Raw genomic sequence first — 22,108 nt, 5'->3', positions numbered from 1 at the left:
GATGGCTTCAGAAAAGAACACATTGGAAAACCCTGGCAGGGAGTTTCAAAATGTCGGGGCCCCCACGCTAAACGATCGAGTTCTTACAAACGCGGCCGCACTAAGCAGATACTGATCCCACTCGCCCAGACCTTCCATCCGTTAAGGCCGGCCGGCCGCCCGTCGCTCCAACCACATTTGCCTGTCAAACGAGAACGACGCAAACTGGCCTTGTCGGCCGCCGTAGGTGCTGGCTTTAGCTTGGTTTTCTTCTGTTGCCCGGCAACCAAGCCTGGGGTTCCTTGGGCTAATCAGTCAGCGCGTAAAGGGGACTCCTCGCGGGTCGGAGTGACGTCTGCGTGGAGGAGGAGGAGGAGGGACTCTGGGACCTCATAACGGGGTGAGATCATCCAACTTGCTCATTTTGGCCCTCGGGGCAGGGTGACCAGAGGAGGGGCGGGTTGCTACCTCGTTCTCACAATAGACGGGTCCAGGCAGCTTGGAGGAGCAACGATGGGCGGGACGACCACTAGAGGAAGAGGGGACAAAGGAGAGAGAGAATAATCTTGCGCATCGTAACCGAGAAGTAGCCCCGCTCTGCCCCCAATATAGCGGGATTTATTCCCAAATGAGCATGCATAGGATTGGGTCTGGATTCACAATGGGCAGCTTGTTATGCACAGAGGCGAGTAAGATTGCATGTTAACTGCAGGTGACCCTTTTTGCAGCTCTGTAACTCGGCGAGGGGAGCCGGGTGATCTCTGGCTGTTAAGCAGCTGCTCACAAAACCATTAAAAGAGCGGCAGCATTGAGGCAGGAGCCCCAGACCTACTTCGCTGGGATTGAGCGGGGCTTGTTGTTGTTGTTGTTTAGTCGTTTAGTCGTGTCCGACTCTTCGTGACCCCATGGACCAGAGCACAGGCACTCCTGTCTTCCACTGCTTCCCGCAGTTTGGTCAAACTCATGCTGGTAGCTTCGAGAACACTATCCAACCATCTTGCCCTCTGTCGTCCCCTTCTCCTTGTGCCCTCCATCTTTCCCAACATCGGGGTCTTTTCCAGGGAGTCTTCTCTTCTCATGAGGTGGCCAAAGTATTGGAGCCTCAGCTTCAGGATCTGTCCTTCCAGTGAGCACTCTGGGCTGATTTCCTTCAGAATGGAGAGGTTTGATCTTCTTGCAGTCCATGGGACTCTCAAGAGTTTCCTCCAGCAGGGCTTACTTCCAAGTAAATGCACACGTAGGATCAGGTTGTGTGTTCAAACAGGTTGGCAGAGGAGAATGTAATTTTGGGAGTGCTGTAATTACCCTGAAGTGGCCAGATGAATATTAATTCACCCTCCTGATGAGAGAGTAAAATGTAGTGGCTGTAACATATGTTATCATTTCAGTGAGAGAAGAGGACTTGGATTTTAACTGCCAAGATGCAGGCATTAATGCCCGATCCTCAGATTTATGTTGAAAGAACCCTGGCAATCATTAAACCAGATATCATCAACAAAGAAGAAGAAATAGAAGATATAATTCTCAGATCTGGATTCACCATTGTTCAGGTAACCTGAAAAGAAAGACGTTTCATGTAGTCAAGTGTAAATCAAAGTGTATTTAAAATTAGCAAATCATATAATTACAAGGTCCTTGCCCTGATTTAAAATTATGCTTTTGATCTGCTAGTCATACCAAGCAGTCTCTATAATATCTATAATAAGCAAATATTTTTGTGTTCAAGTAGAACATTGTATACTTAGAATATGCTTTTGTTTATTTGTTTATTCATATTATGTATTAATATCTTGCCTTTTAGAATATAACTTTTGCAGGTGACTTATAAGCAACATCAGTGAAAATGTATTAATACAATAACAATGAAAATATCAAAAGTCAGGATCCTTCCTGTGTGGCAGTGAGTGGTAGGCAGTCCTGCCAGCTGAAGCCAGTACGGTGGTACCTTGGTTTAAGAACAGCTTAGTTTATGAACAACTTGGATTAAGAACGCTGCAAACCCAGAAGTTGGTGTTTTGGTTTGTGAACTTTGCCTTGGAAGCAGAACATGTTCTGCTTCCTGTTGAGTGTAAATTGAGTCCCCCACTGCTGTGAGAAAGCACGCCTTGGTTTAAGAACACTTTGGTTTAAGAACGGACTTCCGGAATGGATTAAGTCCTTAAACCAAGGTACCACGGTACCTGGTTTCTTCTAGGCAGTGACTTAAACAAATTGTTCAGATATAAAAAACAGGTTATTGGCATCAGTTCTTTTTTTTTTAACACTGGATTTTCTGTAAAAATGATGAAACCAAATTAAATGGGGGTGTGTGCAAGATATGGGCTAGGACTTTGATACCACAGACATTGTGCAGACGCAGCAAAAAACATGCATGCACCAGCAGTACCTATCCCACAATAAGCACCTGTCATGTCTAATTAACATTCTTCTGCCGCACAGTACTCAAACTCAAAATAGGTGAACACCAGTTCAGACTCATTATACACCATCATTCACACACCATCATAACAAATATTTTTGTTGTTCAAATGTGTTGGCAGATGTTTGCTGTTGGCAAAGACTGATAAAACTTAATGCTGCTTCCATAGGGAAGTACTGTATTGCAATAACAAACTAATGTTTGAAACTGGCCACTTGATGTCGCTATTGCACAGCTTAGTCTCTTTAAGAAAAAACATGCAGTTTCAGTTTTGCAAACAAGTAGTTAATCACTAAGGGACGCGGGTGGCGCTGTGGGTTAAGCCACAGAGCCTGGGACTTGCCAATCAGAAGGTCGGAGGTTCAAATCCCCGCAACGGGGTGAGCTCCCGTTGCTCGGTCCCTGCTCCTGCCAACCTAGCAGTTCAAAAGCATGTCAAAGTGCAAGTAGATAAATAGGTACCGCTCCGGCGGGAAGGTAAACGGTGTTTCCGTGCGCTGCTCTGGTTCGCCAGAAGCAGCTTAGTCATGCTGGCCACATGACCTGGAAGCTGTACGCCGGCTCCCTCGGCCAATAAAGCGAGATGAGCGCTGCAACCCCAGAGTCGGTCACGACTGGACCTAATGGTCAGGGGTCCCTTTACCTTTACCTTAGTTAATCATTGTTCTTCCCAAAATATTTCTTCTTGGTATATTTCATTTGTTATACTAGCACAAAATTTGAACAGTAATATGCTTTATTACAAAGAAAAGAAAACTTACCATGAGCCAAGAGAGCTGAGTTGAAATAATATGTTTGATTTGTAATAATGTGAATAATGTGAAATATACCAAATATAATGTGAATATTGAGAATGGATTACCTTTTCTGTAGAAAATCTGATGTTGGGAAAAGCTCCAACCACAACTGCTTACAGATCCTCCTATGATTTCAGATGAGACATAAGAAGCTGCCTTATTACAAGTTAGACCACTGGTCCACTTAGCTCAGAATTTTCAACACCGAGTGTTCTCCAGGGTTTCAGTCATGAGTGTCTTTTTTAACCCTACCTGGAGATGCCAAGGACTGAACCTTGCACTTTCACTGTGGAAAGCAGGTGCTCTACCTTTTAGAGGAAAAAGAAAGAGATCTGGGTATCATCATTCATCAACTTACTGGTGGCATCGGACTCCATATTTCCAAACAGGCTTACCAAATTGCCTCATGTTGGCCTGATTTATACCAGCACCATGTGGCTTAGCTGCTTAGAAGTGCAACTGCACAAAACTTGCTGCAGGATAGTTGTGTGAAGTAGGTCCACAAATGCTTGAAAAAGAGAATTTGTGGTGATGCGATAAAATAGGGAAATTGCCACAACCATGTAGGGAGCTGCTTCACAGAAATTCCTTTTCATGTGGAACAGCTTGTGTGGTTCAGGCCAAACATAGTAAACATGAAAGGGAACCATGCAGGGATATGGCAGGGGAGAGGTGGGAATAATCCAGTCCTGTTGCCAAGGTCACCAGCACCCCGTGATCAACATCAATAGTATTAAAGGCCCAAAACTGGATCATTGGTAATTCCTCCATCGAACTCCAGGTGGCGTCCATTGATCAAGATCTCAAGCACAGTCTTGTCTGCATTTTTCTTTCCTCCCTTCACTTTTGAGCCTAGGGCAGGTATAAGGCTGTACTGTAGAAGTATTGGGAAAGCAGGGCCGTTTGCTGCCAGGGGTAAGGACAAGAAAGCATCTGCTCCCCATTCCATGTACTGGCAACTGACTGGATTGGCAGCTGAATCTTACTTTCACAATTGTGAAAGGATAGCATCTTCCCCAGCACTTCAGGCTAGTTTAGAGGGCCATGCAACAAGTTGCATAGCATACACAACTCTGCCAGAGGGGAATGGCTTGGGGTGAGGGAGCTTAGGATGAACAGCCAGGAGGCCACTGCTTCCCCTTATGTTGCCTGAGGTGGTCTCCTTACTTGTAGGCCTGGCTCTGGAAAAGAGATTGCTGGAAAATAAAGACCAATGCTTGTCGCCATTCGTCTGTCTTGAGAGTGCTTCTCCAGGGCTGAAATCAAACTGCTGCGTTAGCAGCATCCAAGTGACCTTCCTGGGATGCCAGCCTGCGGAGCGTGTATGGAGGTCCTGGGCTGCCCAGACAAGACCCCCCTCTCAGCAATATGTTTGGTACCAGCTTGGCTGCAGGAATTGCTAGAAAAAGATATACAAGGCACCATCTCACCATCTTAGAGTCTCCACTCTGGATTTCTCCCAAAGATATAGCAAAAGGCAGCAGAGGTTTAGAATCAGAGTTTTCCTTTTCCTAGAAGGGCTACCTTACCAGGTAGACGAGCCTCATCTGCCCCTGACTTCCCTCTATAGCATGTGCAGAATCTGCCGCCTTTACTGTTGATCCCACCCGCTCAATCTGCCAAAGCCTGTCTTCACATGCAGGGGAAGTCCCTAAGTCACCAAGGGTTTTTTGACCCATCAGTTACTCTCACATGGTTTAGCCGGCCAATCAAAACCATTTTCCATGATGTGGCCGCAGTCGCATGCTGACAGTTTCTAGGAGCCACAGGTGAGAGCTGAGTGCAGGGTGGGGACCAAAGGTGGACAAACTACCCCAGAAGAAACATGATGTGTCCCCCATGAAAGGTACTACCCCTCCGCTAGCGCCCCATAAACCCAATACTTAAGTAATAAGATATGTTAATGCTAACTGTAGTGCTTTATTATCTTGGAATAATGGTTTTAAGGAGCTATTTCTCTTTCTCTCTCTCTCTCTCTCTCTCTCTCTCTCTCTCTCTCTCTTTTAACAGAAACGAAAGCTCCAACTAAGCCCAGAGCAGTGTAGCAACTTCTATGTTGAACAGTATGGAAAAATGTTCTTTCCTAACTTAACATCCTATATGAGTTCTGGACCTTTAGTTGCAATGGTTCTTGCTCGGCATAATGGTATCTCATATTGGAAGGACCTGCTTGGACCCTCAAATACCATAGTAGCCAGGGAAAATTTTCCTGACAGGTAAAGTACTACATTCATAGGACTTACAAACCACCTACCCCCAAATAGTCCAGCTGAAGTTAATAGATGTAATATTTTCAGTGTTATAACCGTTCTTTTACAAAATGAGTGTAGGGTTGTGACAGTGAAGTTTGAAATAATTCACAAGGCCAGCTTATCGCAAATTTATTTTTTAAGGTTTACAGGCAGAGCAAATCAAATTATGGGACTCCATCATGCAGTGTGACCACTGACAAACTGCCAGTGCAAACACCACTACCTCCTAACCCTGTTAGCTGCTGGGGCCATAGCCAGAGGAAAGCCCCAAAGCTCAGTAGATGCCACAAAGACGTGTCCATGGCATCCATGCAATTCCACCAGCAGCCGCCAATCTAAACACACCACCCAGCAAGCATGCCCGCCGCATCCAACACAACTGCCTCAATCAGCAACACATACACGTCTCACGTGTTTCAGGGTGACACCATAAACAAAGCACATAGCCACAACAGGATTCCAAGAGCACACTTCCTGCGGCCACCCACACACCACCATTTGTGTTTGTAGCTATGCATCTGACACATGAAGGGTTTATATATCCAAGGTTTATGTGCCACTGTGCATTGATTGGCCACGGTGCTCTGCTGCATCCAAGGGCACTCCCATCCTATTGTCAGCAAGGGTGGGGTCGGTTATTCCCAAATCAGGCCTGCCCATTGTTTCCACTTCTACCAGCCCTTTCATTGGCAAAGGATCCACCTAGTTTTGGCTTTGAGTGGGGCTTTGATGTGACCAAACATACCCCTCCCCCTGCTTGCATACCCTTTCAGGGGCATTCTGCCAGGCACTTTGGCAACAGATGTAACCTCTGCCCATTGGGATGTCTGTACCAGGCAAATGGTTTTCTACTGGCAGAGGGAGGGGGTATTCTACAGGCATAGCTCCCCTCCATAAAGAACGTTTGTTCTACCGTATCCCATCTGCCTCTCAACTTCCAGATCAAACATATTTAGCAAATTCAAGTGCAGGCATGTAAGGCCTAGATACAGTCAGCCCGACCGGTCTGTGCCACCTATACTTCTTCAATTTAGGATACATTTATAGGTTGATTGCTCTTGGAGAAAGGAGCAGAGTAATAATGGAGTGAAGTACGAGAGGCAACCTTTATGTTATATATGTGACTTACTATTTTTATGCACATTTTTTCAATTTAATAGACCAAGTTATTTTGTATATTAAAAAACCCCAATTAAACATGTTAATTAGAAGTTTATTATTATACCAGTGACTGAATATATTAACCCATCTCTATGGTTTGTAGCTTAAGAGCAATTTATGGGACAGATGATCTAAGGAATGGACTTCATGGCAGTACCAGCTTTTCCTCAGCTGAAAGAGAGATCCGGTTCATGTTTCCTGAAGGTACATAATTATTGTCATCTAGAATTAGCATTACGTAGAGGAAAACCATCTGTTCTCTCCCTCCCTCCACACCTGCCTCATTCAAATATAATCTACCTTTTAGCGCAGCTTGTTTCTCCCTCTGCACTGGTATGAGGGAAGAGTTGGGATGGCGGTTTCACTCAGCGGTACATTGCTGGTGAAACAGCCACCGATACAGCTTGTTTTCCCCTCAGGGCACTGGTGGCAGAGGGACTCAGAAGAGGCAGTGGTTTCACTCACAATATGCCAGTGAGTGAAGCCGCCATCGCATTCTGCCCCTCATACCAGTCCCAGGTGATGTATCAATACATTGCCCAGGCCTAGCCACCAGTCAGGAGTGATGGAACCTGGAGTCCCACAGGGCCACAAGTTCCCCATCACTTTGCAAAGCCATACTGCAAAATGATGTGCCTCACTGTGTATGTGTGTCTGCCTGGTTTTTTTGTAAGCAAGCAAAGGATTATATTTGACCTTTTGTGGAAGAAGTAGCCAACATGTTGCTGAACTACACCTCCCATCATTCTTGACCTTTCGTCATGCAGGCTGGGGTTGATGGGAGTTGAAGTCCAACAACATCTGGAAGCCCTATATTGGCTTTGTCAGCTTTACAGCTTCAGATGGAAGCATTTTTGTAATTTCTGAGCTTCTCAAATCTGGTACGGTTTGTGTATGTCAGACAATATTTATGATTCAAGCATTTTTAAAAGATGTCCCATAGAATAGAAGAAGTCTTTCATGTGGCTGGCGCTAGCAACTCCCCTGGAGATAAAATACGTTTTCTCTTATAAATTGGATAGATTATATGTTAATCCTTCCCTTTGATACAAGTTCCAAAGTTGATAACCCCAATCAGCTTTGTCCTGTATCAACAGTGTGCTGAAGATTCAGCCCCTATGGCTCCTTTCGCCTTAAGGTCTTTTAATAAGATAAACAAATCTAGGTTTTATCCATGTGCTGTGTTCATGCTACCTGAAGCTTTGCAGTTTTTGTTTAGATGAATGTTAACAACCAGATTTTCAGTTATTTTCACATTCAACAGGAAAACTATATTGAGGTTCTTGAAATGGCAGGATAGTGAGGAACTGCTCAGCCACCGCGCCTCTGTCTTGCCAGGATTCAAGCTCAGCTTATTTTTCCTCATCCATTTCACCACTGTAATCAGGCAATGGCCCAGGGCCTGCAAGGCCTCTCCTGATTGAGATATTATGGAGAAATAGAGTTAAATGTCATCATCATACTGATGACACCTTGCCCCCAAACTCCCAATGACCGCTCCCAACGGCTTCATGATAGCACTGGAGATAAGATAAACAGTAGAAAATGGAGCCCTCAAGGATTGGTATGGGGAACTGTGTTGTTATTTTATTCATAAACGAACTAGAGTTAGAGGTGAGCAGCAAGGTGCCAAGTTTGCTGATGATACCAAATTGTTTGGCATGGTTAAAACAGAAAGCCATCAAGAAGAGTTGCAAAAGGAATTCTGCATACTGAGTGAATGTGTGGTAAATGGCAAATGCAATTCAGCGTAAACAAGTGATGCATATAAGGGGGGGGGGGATTAATACCACATATAGCTCATGGGGTCTGAACTGGTGGTGACTGACCAGGAGTGAGACCTTGGGAGTCATAGTGGATAACTGAATTAAGATGTTGACCCAATGTGCATAGGAATATTAGAAAAGGACTGAAAATAAAACTGCCAGTATGATAAAGCCATCATACAAATCTGTGGTGTGATCACATCTGTACACTTCTAGTTGCCTTACCTCGAAAAGGATGCCATAGAACTGGAAAAGCTTCAGAAGGGGGCAGACAATTCAAGAGCCTGGAAAGCTTACAACATTTGAGGATTTAATGAGTTTAGAAAAAGGGTGGAACATGACAGAGGTGCATGGGATTATATGCGGTGTGGAGAAAGTAGACGGAGAGAAGTTTGTCCCACTCATAATACTAGAATTTGGGGTCCTCCAACAAAACAATGTTAAAAGATTCATGACAGATGAAATAAAGTCCTTCACACAGTGCATAGTTAAACTATGGAATTCTCCCACTAGATGAAGCAGTGGCCACGAACTTGGACAGCTCTCAAAAGATTAAACAAATTCACAGAGGTTAAAGCGATCAGTGTCTACTAACCAGGATGGCTATTGTCCTCCGCTGTTGAAAGCAGTATGCCTCCAGTTTCTGGGGGTCACAAGAGAAGAGAATACTCTCACACTCAGGTCCTGCTGTGAGCTCCCATGGACATCTGGCTTCCAGTTGTGAGACCAGGACGCTAGACTTTGGTCTGATCCAGCAGGGCTCTTAGGATGGGCTCTTCTAATTCAGACATTACACTCTATGAGTATGAGGTCTACTTCCAGCCTTGTCTGGGGGCAGGGGAACATAATCTGAACCATTTGAAAGAAAATACCAGGATCTCATATAGCCAGTGAGTACTAACTACACATTTATCATGTTAGAAACTGACCATCTGGAAATGCCTTTGTTCATTATCTAATGAATTAGAGGTGGCTTAGGATAGCTTTCCCCACCACTATCCCAAGGTCAGCTGTTATTATTTGTTTCTGTAGAATAATTTCATTATGTGATAAGACAATGAATTCAGTAAAGTTTCGTGCTGTATGACATTGGGAGCAACACACTGTATCTGTTCTCTGCATTGTTTGTGAGAAATAAAATAGCTTAGCTGCTAATAACTATAGAGAACAAGCCTAAATTGAAGGTAATAGATTATATAGTTTTATATCTGTGGGAGGAATTCAACATTGTGCTAAGTAGATTGCTCTGTCAGCACAAGCGTTTCTCCTTGCCTGGTGAAGTGATCTACCTCCTCGGGCTTTTCCAGAGCCACTTTGGGGAGCAGGGAAAGAAGGAAGAAGTCTTCTTGTGCTAGCAGAAGTGCTTGCCACAGGTTTCCACTAGCAGGGCTCTTTAGCTGAATCTCGTTCAATACGTTGGCAGTAAAATATGTAATTCCTTTTCCTAGTGATTATTGAACCAATCCCAGTTGGGCAAGCTGCTAAGGATTACCTGAGCCTTTATGTCACCCCCACCCTGCTGAAAGGACTTACAGAACTGTGCAAGAGGAAACCAGCAGATCCTTTTGTATGTATCACAGTGACTGTCACTGTCAAGCCTAGAACACAATCAATGGTCTTGGGTTGGTGCGGAGGGACCTAATTCCACCCCCACTGCCTATGAGGCATGCCTATGTGGTATCAAGAATGGGAATGCAAAAGAAAAATTGACAGCAGATAAGAGCACTACTTCTCTATCTGCATATTTAGTTTGGATCCATCAAGCCAGAATACCCATGATCAATTATTCTTTGCATATAAGGAGCAGTCTAGACTGCCTGCCTCCTTCCTCAACTCCTCAGACAAACAGGTTCATTAAAAAACAACAACAAAGCTGAGAATCATTGGAAGCAAAGTGTATTGGTTTTAAGAAGAGTTCCCCTTTTAAGAATCAGTTGAGGAAATGGGAATTATTTAGGGAAACTGGGTAAATTGGGTTCATTCTGAGTGAGAATCGATATGCAGAGATGCAGGACTTGAATACTTCCAATCAGCAAATATTTTGTTCATATGGAAATGAAATTGAAGATAACTTGTTTCTTCTTTTTTCTTCTATAGACATGGCTGGCTGATTGGCTAATTGAACATAATCCCAACACACCTAAATTGCGACATAACGTGATAATAGAGGAACCTTAAGGAGGAAAAGTCAATTGCAAGATGTTGAAACTCTTGAGAGTCTGTCAGTCAAAAACATAATTATTTAGATTTTGCCAACTACTGTCTTTTGCATTTCTTATTAATATTAACATGAAATAAATAGTTTGAAAATAGTATATAAATATATCTATATTTGGAACTTGAATAAAGAACCATTTGTAGCAAACAATGGATGTCAAATAATGTAAAAGTTGGGTTAAAGTAAATTATCCACAATTGCTTTTGGGTTTGTGATCAGCTGAGAGGTGACTTCTTTTCATTTATACTGCTGTTAACCAGTTGTTGTTTCAATTTGTACAGCTCTTTGCAGATGTTACACTTGACCGACAATTTGTGCAATAACATCTTGAGTCCCAGTGTTTATTCAAAGTCAAATATGTTTATTCAAAGAAATAACAGAGCAGAGCTACTGCCCACCCCCTGCCCAATTTGTTGCTTTCCTCAAGGCATATGGTTGGCCACTGTGGAAAACAGGAGACTGTCCTAGAAGGGCCCTTGATTGGACCCAGGAGAGCTCTTTCCACCCAAAGTAGTTCCTCTGTTTAATTTTAGTCTCTGATGACCTGCAAAAATCTAGAATTGTAAAACTTCGGGAATGACAACAATGGAAGATTCAATCAATTTTCTGTAACACAAAAAAAGAACTATTCTAAAGATTTGAGCACATAGCTGCTGTTTATACACTTGCTTTAAAACAAATTATGTATATATCACAATATATTCCAGCCTCCTACACTAACTGTGCAGTAGGCCTTGCACACAAACACTCTAATGACTATTTCCAACTGAAGTTTCTTATATATTTACACCAATCTAAAATATATGGGTTAAATCCAATTGTGCCCTTATTCTCCCAGATCCAGGAAGACACCTTTGCTAATGAAATGGGGAGGTTGATGATTTTTCTTCTCCTCCTCCCCAGTGAAGCCACCTGTGTCATCTTTATTGCTTTTTGGGACATCCCAATGTTTATTAATAGCCATAGATATAAGGAGGGCCCCTTACCTATTTAGAGCTTAGAGAGAGAGAGAGAGAGAGAGAGAGAATGAATGAATGAATGAACGAACCAGGAATCTGTAAAAATGGTCTTCCATCTCCCATTAGTAGAGACGTCTGCTGAATCAGCCATGTCTGTAGGTTTGGAACTCAAATAACATAATAAAAGCACCTAATTATAATGCACAAAGGAAACGACTCACAGTTTACATGAAATTTCCATCTCAGCCTAGGATAATAGGAGCACTAAGTCATGACCTTCACTGGAATCCAGTTCCTTTAAGTGATGCAACAAGAGAACATTCCTCGAGGTGTGACTTCTAATCACTATTTCATCATGATGGGAAAAGCTGCACCTGATTAAATTAAGGCTTCTATGCAACTCAGAAAGCCTAAGGGGTCATCTCAACATCTGGACCTGGGGACTGTGGCTGTTAATTTGATTGTGTTTATTTATTAAATCACCCACTCATTCTTTTATCTATGTCCCGTTCCCCAAGGAGCTCAAAGCACTGTACATTTTATTATCAACCTGTGTAAAGAAGCCAAACTCAAGAAATTAAATTCCTAGGCTATAGTTATCAATAACACTCTCCGGAAAAAAATTAAATCCATTGACTCATTTAATAGCACTTATCTCCTGAGTTCCCGTACAGTAGTCATTAATCTTGGCCACCCTTCTAGAGATTAGGATCCTAAATTGGCTAATCTTGACACACACCCCTTTAAGGATTAGAATTGCAGATTGGCCATTGCATTGTAATAAATTAATTGAGTAAAGTAGCTGACATGAAAGGGGCAGATTAAGGACACCAACTTTTCTGCTTTTCAAACCAAGGTTTGGAGAGTTGATGCTCTCTAGAGCCAAACTCAGAAGACTTTGGTTTTGTTGAACTTGCTGTTCCAGAGCAAGGAATAGAAACTGCTTTATTCTACTGATGGGTGGCAGACCTAGAGAAGTGGGGAGCATAAGCTCTAGGTAGAGATGCTTTTGGCTACAAAGAGGGCTGAAGTGTCTGCCTACTAGTCTGAACATTTAACACCTGGCATTGTGTCTATAGCATGAGAATATTTTAGAAAACCATACTGAATCATTTTTGCACTTTGATGTTGTTTATTTGCAAATGTCAGTTCAAATACATAGAACATGCAGACCCTCACATAATGTCCAGTAGCAGCTTCAAGACCAACTAAGTTTGTTCTGGGTATAAGCTGCAAGGGTACAGAGAAAAGGGGAAACCCAGAAATTGCTGTTCTGTTAACAAAAAGAGAAATCCTATTCCCTGAAACAGGATCATAGTACTACAAATCATGCCTGTATATGTGCATATGTAGAGTGGCTTCCTCCAGTGTTCTGAGCTCTCTGTTACTGCCTCTTGACCAGAAAAGTATCCAGCCCCCTGGAGTCCCAAACACATCAGAGACGTGATTGATAAGTATTGCGTCCTAGAGAATGGCTGCTGACCAAATTGCTGTGGTACTACCCCCTGCTAGCTCATGATAGAGTGACACTACCATCAACTCAGAGGGAAGTCCCTTGTTGCTCTTCTCAGCATTGTGGCAGCAGTTAATGGCAAGTGGGCGGGAAGAACAGCTTGCAGACAAATGGGGGAATGATACCTCTCATCATGAGAACATTAAAGGGTTGAAAATGTCTCCAGTTTTATGGCATGAATTTCCCCCTTGCAGAATGGCAGTGTAAAAAAGATCTCCCGGGGTAGTAATTTCATGAAGGGTTACTGCATTGGACACAGAAAAAAATAGGCTGTAATCTGGTCTTCACTTACCTGGAAGTAATCCCATTACATTCAGTGGGTCTTGCTTCTTAGTAGATTGCACTGTTAAGGATGTACTCCTGTAAACATGTGGCGTAAAACCCCAATGTACTCAGTGGAACTCTCAGTAAATATGTAGAACTTCATATGTAGTTCAGATTATGTCTTGTGTCACATAAATGTTTGGCTTGAGTAACTTCAGTTATAAACTCCTCAAATCAAAGATATTACCCAAACCATTTGAGTTTTGAGTAAGCACAGAAGCAATGAAAGAAAAGCAACATTCCTGCAAAGTGTCAATCACATCCCATTGAGGTCAGCATCAAAAATGCCATCAATCTGAATAGAAATAGGATGCATCTGCTATATAGTGAATTCAGTTGTTGACTATTAGAAAATGGTAGGAAAACTACTGGTGGATTCAAGTTACAAGAAACGAGATTCCAACTAAACATTAGGAAGAACTTTCTGGCAATAAGAGCTGCTTGACAGTGGAACAGACTCCCACGAAAGGTGATGGAATCTTCTTCCTTGGAGGTTTTTAAGCAGAGGTTGGATGGCCATCTGTCATGGATAATCTAGTTGAGATTGCAGGGGGTTGGAATAGATGACCCTCAGAATCCCTTCCAACTCTGCAAATCTATGATTCTATAGTGCATTCCTTTTTGTTTTATTTTAAATATATTTCTAGTGATGCATTTTGTGGGGAGAGAGAGTTTACTATGTTTAATATGTTTACTATTCTGTCCTTAACGGAAGGAGGGAGGAGCAATATAATTTGTATAAGTAAATGAACAGAAGCTAGAAGCTGCATTTATTTGGGCTAGTTGACATTGGTTTATGGATTGTAATAGTTTCTTCTTGCTGGGTGGCATTTGTGTTGGGAGTACAAATGACAGCAATATTTTGAATGCATCTCGTTTCTGTGCTGAGGGCTCTTTGCTCTCTATGTGAGAACATTCCAAGGAACCTTTAGCATATGTATGTGGATAAATCTCCTGCCTGCACCATAAAACATTTTACCATGTACCCAACATAAAACAGTCATTACAGGGAAATGGTAAAGCCACGGAGATTAACACATCCTCTCAATCACACCAGCTATTTTTATAATACCTAATTTAGCAAACGAACTGTGAAAAGCCATAGCCACAAACCGAGCTGCTAAAATGTGGAAGGCCTGTTTCTGCTCTTCACAGCACCTGCCTGAAAACTAGTTTTGCAATGTCTCTTTCACTATGGCCACGAATAAAACTAAGCGCAACTGTAGAACGATTTCTGCTGGCATTTTACTAATGCAGTACGGTGCACGCTTATACAGAAATAAGCTACGCTGTGTTCATTGGGGCATACCTTCAGGCAAGTATGCATAGGATTGGAGCCAGTTTATGTGCTTACGTGGACATAAGGCCAACTATAGTACCCCAAAATCCTTGCATGATGGAGAAAATGCCATCGGTTTCTACTGAAATGTAAATGAGTAAGGCCTGCATATACCAGGGCTATTCTTATATATACATCCTTATAAGAAGGAACATTTTGGCAGATAATTATTTCAAATTTATAGGCTTGCATTATGCAAAAATGTTGAGGGTCAGCTTATTCTGTTAAAAACCAATTCATTTTCTCTAAGGTGCCCTGATATCCTATGTTTTGTGTGGGAGTGTTTTATTTTTAAAATGCCATGTTCTAGAATTTCAGAATCCCCAAAGAATGTACATGGATGTTCCTTATTCTGAATTGGAATAAATCAAGACTAGGACGGGGCTTGGCTAGAATTCAAAATTTGCATAAGATTTTCGCTAATCAATTTGCCATCAAGCTATGGCTCTCACTTTTTTTTTTTTGTTATCAGATCAGATAATATTTTTGCTCTTCAGATAATATATTTGCTCTTTTTGTTTCTCAGCCAATTTTCTGTCCTCTTGTTGGATTAAGTGTCTTGTAAATATAAAATGTATTACATGTTTAGATAGCAAAGAAAAAAACACAGCATTTTATATTCTGTACGAAATAGAATAATAACTATATTCAGATTCTAATACTTGCCTATAACTGCCCTTTCCAAGCTCAGTGCCAATGGACAGTTGCATAACCAGGTCAAGTGCCCAGACCTTGGCACTTATCTTTGTGTCCCTGTTTACTTGAAAGTGAGGTCCACCAATTTCAGTTCAACTTACCAGTACTCTCCTGCAAGTATAAAATGCATCTAATCAAGTGGAATGTAAATGTGTTGCTCTTTAAGGTGCTACAGGACTTCTTGTTTTTTTGCTGTACTACTATGACTCTGAAAGTTGTTCCCATGTAAGGGTTGTTCCCATGGGATGCGGGTGGCACTGTGGGTTAAACCACAGAGCCTAGGGCTTGCCAATCAGAAGGTCGGCGGTTCAAATCCCCGCGACGGGGTGAGCTCCCATTGCTCGGTCCCTGCTCCTGCTAACTTAGCAGTGCGATAGCACGTCAAAGTGCAAGTAGATAAATAGGTACCACTCCAGCGGGAAGGTAAACGGCGTTTCCGTGCACTGCTCTGGTTCGCCAGAAGCGGCTTAGTCATGCTGGCCACATGACCCGGAAGCTGTACGCCAGCTCCCACGACCAATAAAGCGAGATGAGCGCAACAACCCCAGAGTCGGCCACGACTGGACCTAATGGTCAGGGCGTCCCTTTACCTTTAAGGGTTGTTACCATGTAAGAGTTGTATTGTTCCTGCTGCATGTCACTCTTGTCTTCTGGCGCAATAGATGCTGTTGGCCATTTGCCAGACTCATAAGACAACAGCCAGCCATTGCTCTCCTGCGGAGGAAAGGGAACCGTGGACAAAGCAATCTGATAAATGTCAGTGTGTCAGGTTGTTGTGAAAAAACACAGGAGCAAGGCCATGGAATCTTATTTTTTAATTTGTGTCTGGTAACCCTGCTAATTGGTTAGGTTATTGCAAGCTAATTCATTTCCTAACGAGTTATGCCAAACTAGGGTATCCCATGGTATATTTTCCTCTAGGGTTTTCTATGTAAATATGTGAAAATGGCCAACAGAGTTTTGACCATGCATGGCTTTGTGTTGCAAATAGTGAACAGGCACCTTACTGCTTGCCTTGAATAGTGCCATCATCTCAAATCTGAAGGAGTGCAAAGGGCTGAGGAAGCAATTTCTCATTTAATTTCCTATGGCACTATGCACATATAAAATGATAGCTCTTCATGGTCATACATTTAGAATCAGTCTGATAGTTTTCAAGTAATTTATGGTTGTTGTTGCTGCTGTTTATAAAGAAATTAATTTGAATGAAACATATTGCCCATCCTGAGAAGCCTGTTTCTGCACTGTGTGGGTATCAACCAAGCTCTGTTGAAAATAAAGTCTGCATAATGTGTTCCAAATAATGCTAACAGACTGCTAAGAAAACTGGACTCAGTAACAGCTTAGAACAGGCTTCCTTTGACCTCGGCCCTCCAGATGTTTTTTTGACCTACAACTCCCATGATCCCTAGCTAGCAGGACCAGTGGTCAGGGATGATGGGAATTGTAGTCTCAAAACATTTGGAGGGCTGAGGTTGAGGAAGCCTGGGTTAGAAGAACAATTACAAATACAGTGGTACCTCAGGTTAAGAACTTAATTTGTTCTGGAGGTCCGTTCTTAACCTGAAACTGTTCTTAACCTGAGGTAACACTTTAGCTAATGGGGCCTCCTGCTGCCGCTGCTCTCATCCTGTTCTCATCCTGAAGCAAAGTTCTTAACCTGAGGTACTATTTCTGGGTTAGCGGAGTCTGTAACCAGAGGTACCACTGTACTGGACTATTTGCTCACTGCAGAAGTAAACCATGGTTAACACATAAGCATGTGGTTGCTGGGTTTATAGAAGGGGCCACCACCATCAAAATTGCGCCCTCTCTGAACAGGGCTATTGTCTTAAAAAAAAAACAAGGAACAGAAATGCCTGGGCTTTCTGCACTCTTTAAGGCTGGCTAGGCCTAGTTCTCACTGAGGGGGTAAGCCTGTGTCCTGAATGTACTTCATGCAGAATAAAGCTTTAGATAGAAAACTAGCATGTGAGGCACTCATCTAACCTAGAGCCCTTCTTGATATTCCACTTTGCAAGGGGGGGTGATTTTCCTAATTTGAACGTGGGAGCTTCCCACAGGCAGTGAGTCTGAAGTGGTACAGCCCACCCAGATACAGACCGACTGCCTCAGTGAGAGCTATCCCTTAAAAGAGGATTCTATGGGAGCAAAGGGGAAATGAAAATTAGAGAGCGCTCAACATCAACAGGTGGAGTACTTTGTATTTTCTGAATCTATGCCAGCTCACGCAGTCTCTCTCTCTCTCTGGATTATTGCTCTATTTTAAAAACATTTTACCTCCTGATTTTAATCTTTGTCAGTTAAAGAACTTTTAACTGAGTTAAGATTAAAAAAGGATGTGTACAAAAAATGGAAAAGGGGGGAAACCACCAAAGAGGAATTCAAACAAATAGCCAGCACGTGTAGACACAAAGTCAGAAAAGCTAAAGCACAGAATGAACTCAGGCTTGCTAGAGAGGTTAAAAGCAGCAAAAAAGGCTTTTATGGGTATGTTCGTAGCAAAAGGAAGAACAAAGAAACAGTGGGGTCACTCAGAGGAGAAGATGGTGAAATGCAAACAGGGGACACAGAAAGGGCTGAACTCCTCAATGCCTTCTTTGCCTCAGTCTTCTCCGATAAAGAAAACAATGCCCGACCTGAAGAATTTGAAGCAAATGATTCAGCAAAGGAAACACAGCCCAGAATAACTAAGGAGATAGTACAAGAATACTTGGCTAGTTTAGATGTATTCAAGTCTCCAGGGCCAGATGAACTGCATCCAAGAATATTAAAAGAACTGGCAGATGTGATCTCAGAACCACTGGCAGTCATCTTTGAGAATTCCTGGAGAACAGGCGAAGTCCCGGCAGACTGGAGGAGGGCAAATGTTGTCCCTATTTTCAAAAAGGGGAAAAGAGAGGACCCAAATAATTACCGCCCAGTCAGTCTGACATCAATACCAGGGAAGATTCTGGAGCAGATCATTAAGCAAACAGTCTGTGAGCACCTAGAAAGGAATGCTGTGATCACCAATAGTCAGCATGGATTTCTGAAAAATAAGTCATGTCAGACTAACCTGATCTCGTTTTTTGACAGAGTTACAAGCCTGGTAGATGAAGGGAACGCAGTGGATGTAGCCTACCTTGATTTCAGCAAGGCATTTGACAAGGTGCCCCATGATATTCTTGTAAAGAAGCTGGTAAAATGCGGTCTTGACTATGCTACCACTCAGTGGATTTGTAACTGGCTGACTGACCGAACCCAAAGGGTGCTCATCAATGGTTCCTCTTCATCCTGGAGAAGAGTGACTAGTGGGGTGCCACAGGGTTCTGTCTTGGGCCCGGTCTTATTCAACATCTTTATCAACGACTTGGATGATGGACTCAAGGGCATCCTGATCAAATTTGCAGATGACACCAAACTGGGAGGGGTGGCTAACACCCCAGAGGACAGGATCACACTTCAAAACGACCTTGACAGATTAGAGAACTGGGCCAAAACAAACAAGATGAATTTTAACAGGGAGAAATGTAAAGTATTGCACTTGGGCAAAAAAAATGAGAGGCACAAATACAAGATGGGCGACACCTGGCTTGAGAGCAGTACATGTGAAAAGGATCTAGGAGTCTTGGTTGACCACAAACTGGACATGAGCCAACAGTGTGACGCGGCAGCTAAAAAAGCCAATGCAATTCTGGGCTGCATCAATAGGAGTATAGCATCTAGATCAAGGGAAGTAATAGTGCCACTGTATTCTGCTCTGGTCAGACCTCACCTGGAGTACTGTGTCCAGTTCTGGGCACCACAGTTCAAGAAGGACACTGACAAACTGGAACGTGTCCAGAGGAGGGCAACCAAAATGGTCAAAGGCCTGGAAACGATGCCTTATGAGGAACGGCTAAGGGAGCTGGGCATGTTTAGCCTGGAGAAGAGGAGGTTAAGGGGTGATATGATAGCCATGTTCAAATATATAAAAGGATGTCACATAGAGGAGGGAGAAAGGTTGTTTTCTGCTGCTCCAGAGAAGCGGACACGGAGCAATGGATCCAAACTACAAGAAAGAAGAATCCACCTAAACATTAGGAAGAACTTCCTGACAGTAAGAGCTGTTCGACAGTGGAATTTGCTGCCAAGCAGTGTGGTGGAGTCTCCTTCTTTGGAGGTCTTTAAGCAGAGGCTTGACAACCATATGTCAGGAGTGCTCTGATGGTGTTTCCTGCTTGGCAGGGGGTTGGACTCGATGGCCCTTGTGGTCTCTTCCAACTCTATGATTCTATGATTCTATGTCAGTGCTGCCAAAGTTGAGGGAAATTCCATAACCACCACCACCACCCTTATCTTTGGCAATCTCTCCCAGAAGGATGCTGTAAACTAGATTCCTCATTGTTAAGTGACCCTTTATTATTATTATTACTATTACAGGCCAGGAAGTCTTAAGATTTTTGTAGACCTCCTCTAGAATGATTTACACTATCTTTCTCTTTAAAGTTTCTGGCCTGTATTTGTAAGTTTAGGGAGTTCTGGATAACAGAGGCACAATTTAGTGCTTCCAACTGTCAGAGAAGGAATTATACAGTGATTTGTGATGGTTCTCTGGTGATATAATGAGATAAAGCTACAGTATCTCTCTTGGTCTCTTTCTTGCTCCTGATTAAGTACACTGAAAGGTAGCATACACCCCATCAGCTGATGGCTGCACATTTAAAAGATAGCAGGGGAGATTTACCTTGAATCTGATTTGTTCCTTCCAAACTTTGTCATGTTTGAAATCCGGATTCAAATATCGCTGGCCTGGAGTATTATGTCCATTGTAAATAGGCCCATATTCATTTGCCAGCAGTGCAAATTTCAAGTGCTTTATGTTGTTGAATTAAGCAGTAAAGAATCTTGAAAGAACCGTAGAAAAACTCCTGTATGTTAGCTGGTGATGCATAGAAGCAGAGCTTACTTGATGCAAGTTTGGTCCAAAGCCTAGACTGTCCAATAGCATGCAAGACATGTTCACCCATTTCCTCACATTACCCTGCCCCTCTGCCTTCAAGACACACCTATGAAAAGTAAGAAAGAACTAAGAACTAAGAAATTATATCTTACAACATGTGCTTGGGAGTAGGTTTTGAGGAGGGAGGGACCTGGAATTGACCTTCCTTGCTCTGATGGATGACTTTTATGAGGAGAAGGACAGGAGGACTGTGTCCCTCTTATTCTTACTTGATCTCTCAGCACCTTTTGAAATCCTTGACCAAGGTATCCTCCTGAACTTGCTCAAGCCACTGTTTTGTATTAGTTCCAGTCCAGTCCAGAGTCCATTTCAGAGAATAACATTGGGTGATTATAGTTCAGACCCCAGGCAGTTGTGCTGTGGGGAGCCAAGGGGTACTACTGTCCCCAGTGCTATTTATCATCTATATAGAATCATTAGGAGTGGTTATTGGGAGACTTGCGGCAACGTGTCTTCCTTTTGTTGATGATACCTAGCTCTGTTTATCTTTAACAAGTGATCTGGAAGGGGCAGTGCAAACCCTGGCCTGGTGCTTGGATTCATTGGTAGATTAGATTAGAACCAACAAACTGAATCTGAATCCTGACAGGACAGAAGCCTTCTGGGAGTGGGATGGTTCCCAAGCCCCATTAAGTGGTTAATTACCTGGATAGATCTCTCTCACTAAAAGTCCAGGTGCCCTCAGTGGCTAGGAGTGATTTGGCTTATATGACAGCTATGACCATTTCTTGGACTGGGATAGCCTGACCACTGCTATCCACACGCTGGTAACCTTCAGATTGGCTTACTGCAATCCATTCTATGTAGGGCTGTCTTTGAAGTTGACCCAGAAGCTAGAACTAATGCACCCAAATCCCATTCCTCCATCATCTGTTTTCACTGCATATTTTCAAATGCCTCTGAAAGGGACTCTTATATCGCTTTCTTTTAAGTTCAGCTATCTGGTCAACCCTCATCCACATCCTCATTTGAGTTTAATTCTGGGCATCATCAAACTTTTATTGGACTGCTTTGAAAATCCTGCACAGCTGATAATTACCCCCTAGCCACCATTTTGTGTTGTGCACCTGCCTCTGCTCATGCTGGAAAAGAGGCTATCAGAAATGGCAATTACAACCCTCTAACTTTGTAATGTTAAGGGAGGTTTTTCTTTGTTTTGTTTTGTTTTTTTGCAAGTTGAAAAGAGCCTCTCACTTTTGTTTTTAAGGCCTCCAGGAATTGATGTGACCCATGGCTTTTCCCAATTTAGTTGTGGTGTGACCGGCTAGTTAAGCTGCATATGAAAAGGTCACTTATTCTCCTCAAGAGAGGAGATGTCAGCTTGAGTGATGGAGAGCCTTTGCATTGGGAGCCATAATATTCACTTCATACAACTGCTAACCCCATGTGGAAATGCAGGAAATGAATGGTGTAAAAATAAATACATTCTTCTGTCTCTATTCTAAGATGGGTAAAAACAACAACGCAACAACCCATCATTAGTGTGTCATTGGCACCAAGGAACAAACCTAGAATGAATATAGCAGGATGCTTTGCTGACAGCAGAAATTAATCTTCTGGTGTTTCTTTAGTTAAATTGTGGATTGTTAATCAGGTGTACTTCTGTTTTCCCCAACCAATGGTCCATATAGATGGCTAGGGATATAAGAGAAGAGGCAGCTGCCACGGTACATTCAGCTTGCCTGCCCTTCTTAAGCAAAT

General features: G+C 42.8%; 1 protein-coding gene across 2 annotated transcripts; it reads left to right on the top strand.

Moving 5' to 3' along the window:
* The first annotated feature begins 218 nt into the window (after positions 1-218).
* Positions 219-10,742, top strand: NME5 (NME/NM23 family member 5). 2 transcript variants are annotated; one of them, XM_080991251.1, is made up of 6 exons: positions 219-379; positions 1,368-1,529; positions 5,206-5,411; positions 6,712-6,812; positions 9,823-9,941; positions 10,472-10,742. In XM_080991251.1, the coding sequence occupies exons 2-6, from the start codon at positions 1,401-1,403 to the stop codon at positions 10,550-10,552; spliced, it is 636 nt and encodes a 211-aa protein (XP_080847377.1). In that variant the 5' UTR covers positions 219-379; positions 1,368-1,400; the 3' UTR covers positions 10,553-10,742. The 2 variants fall into 2 exon arrangements, with proteins under 2 accessions (XP_080847377.1, XP_080847378.1); XM_080991252.1 differs by lacking the exon at positions 219-379 and adding an exon at positions 387-664.
* Positions 10,743-22,108: the final 11,366 nt, after the last annotated feature.

This window comes from Podarcis pityusensis (assembly GCF_964106645.2).
Source record: "Podarcis pityusensis genome assembly, chromosome: 2".
NCBI lineage: Eukaryota > Metazoa > Chordata > Lepidosauria > Squamata > Lacertidae > Podarcis > Podarcis pityusensis.
Note: the sequence above shows the minus strand (reverse complement) of the source record. Positions and strands in the feature narration are given on the sequence as shown.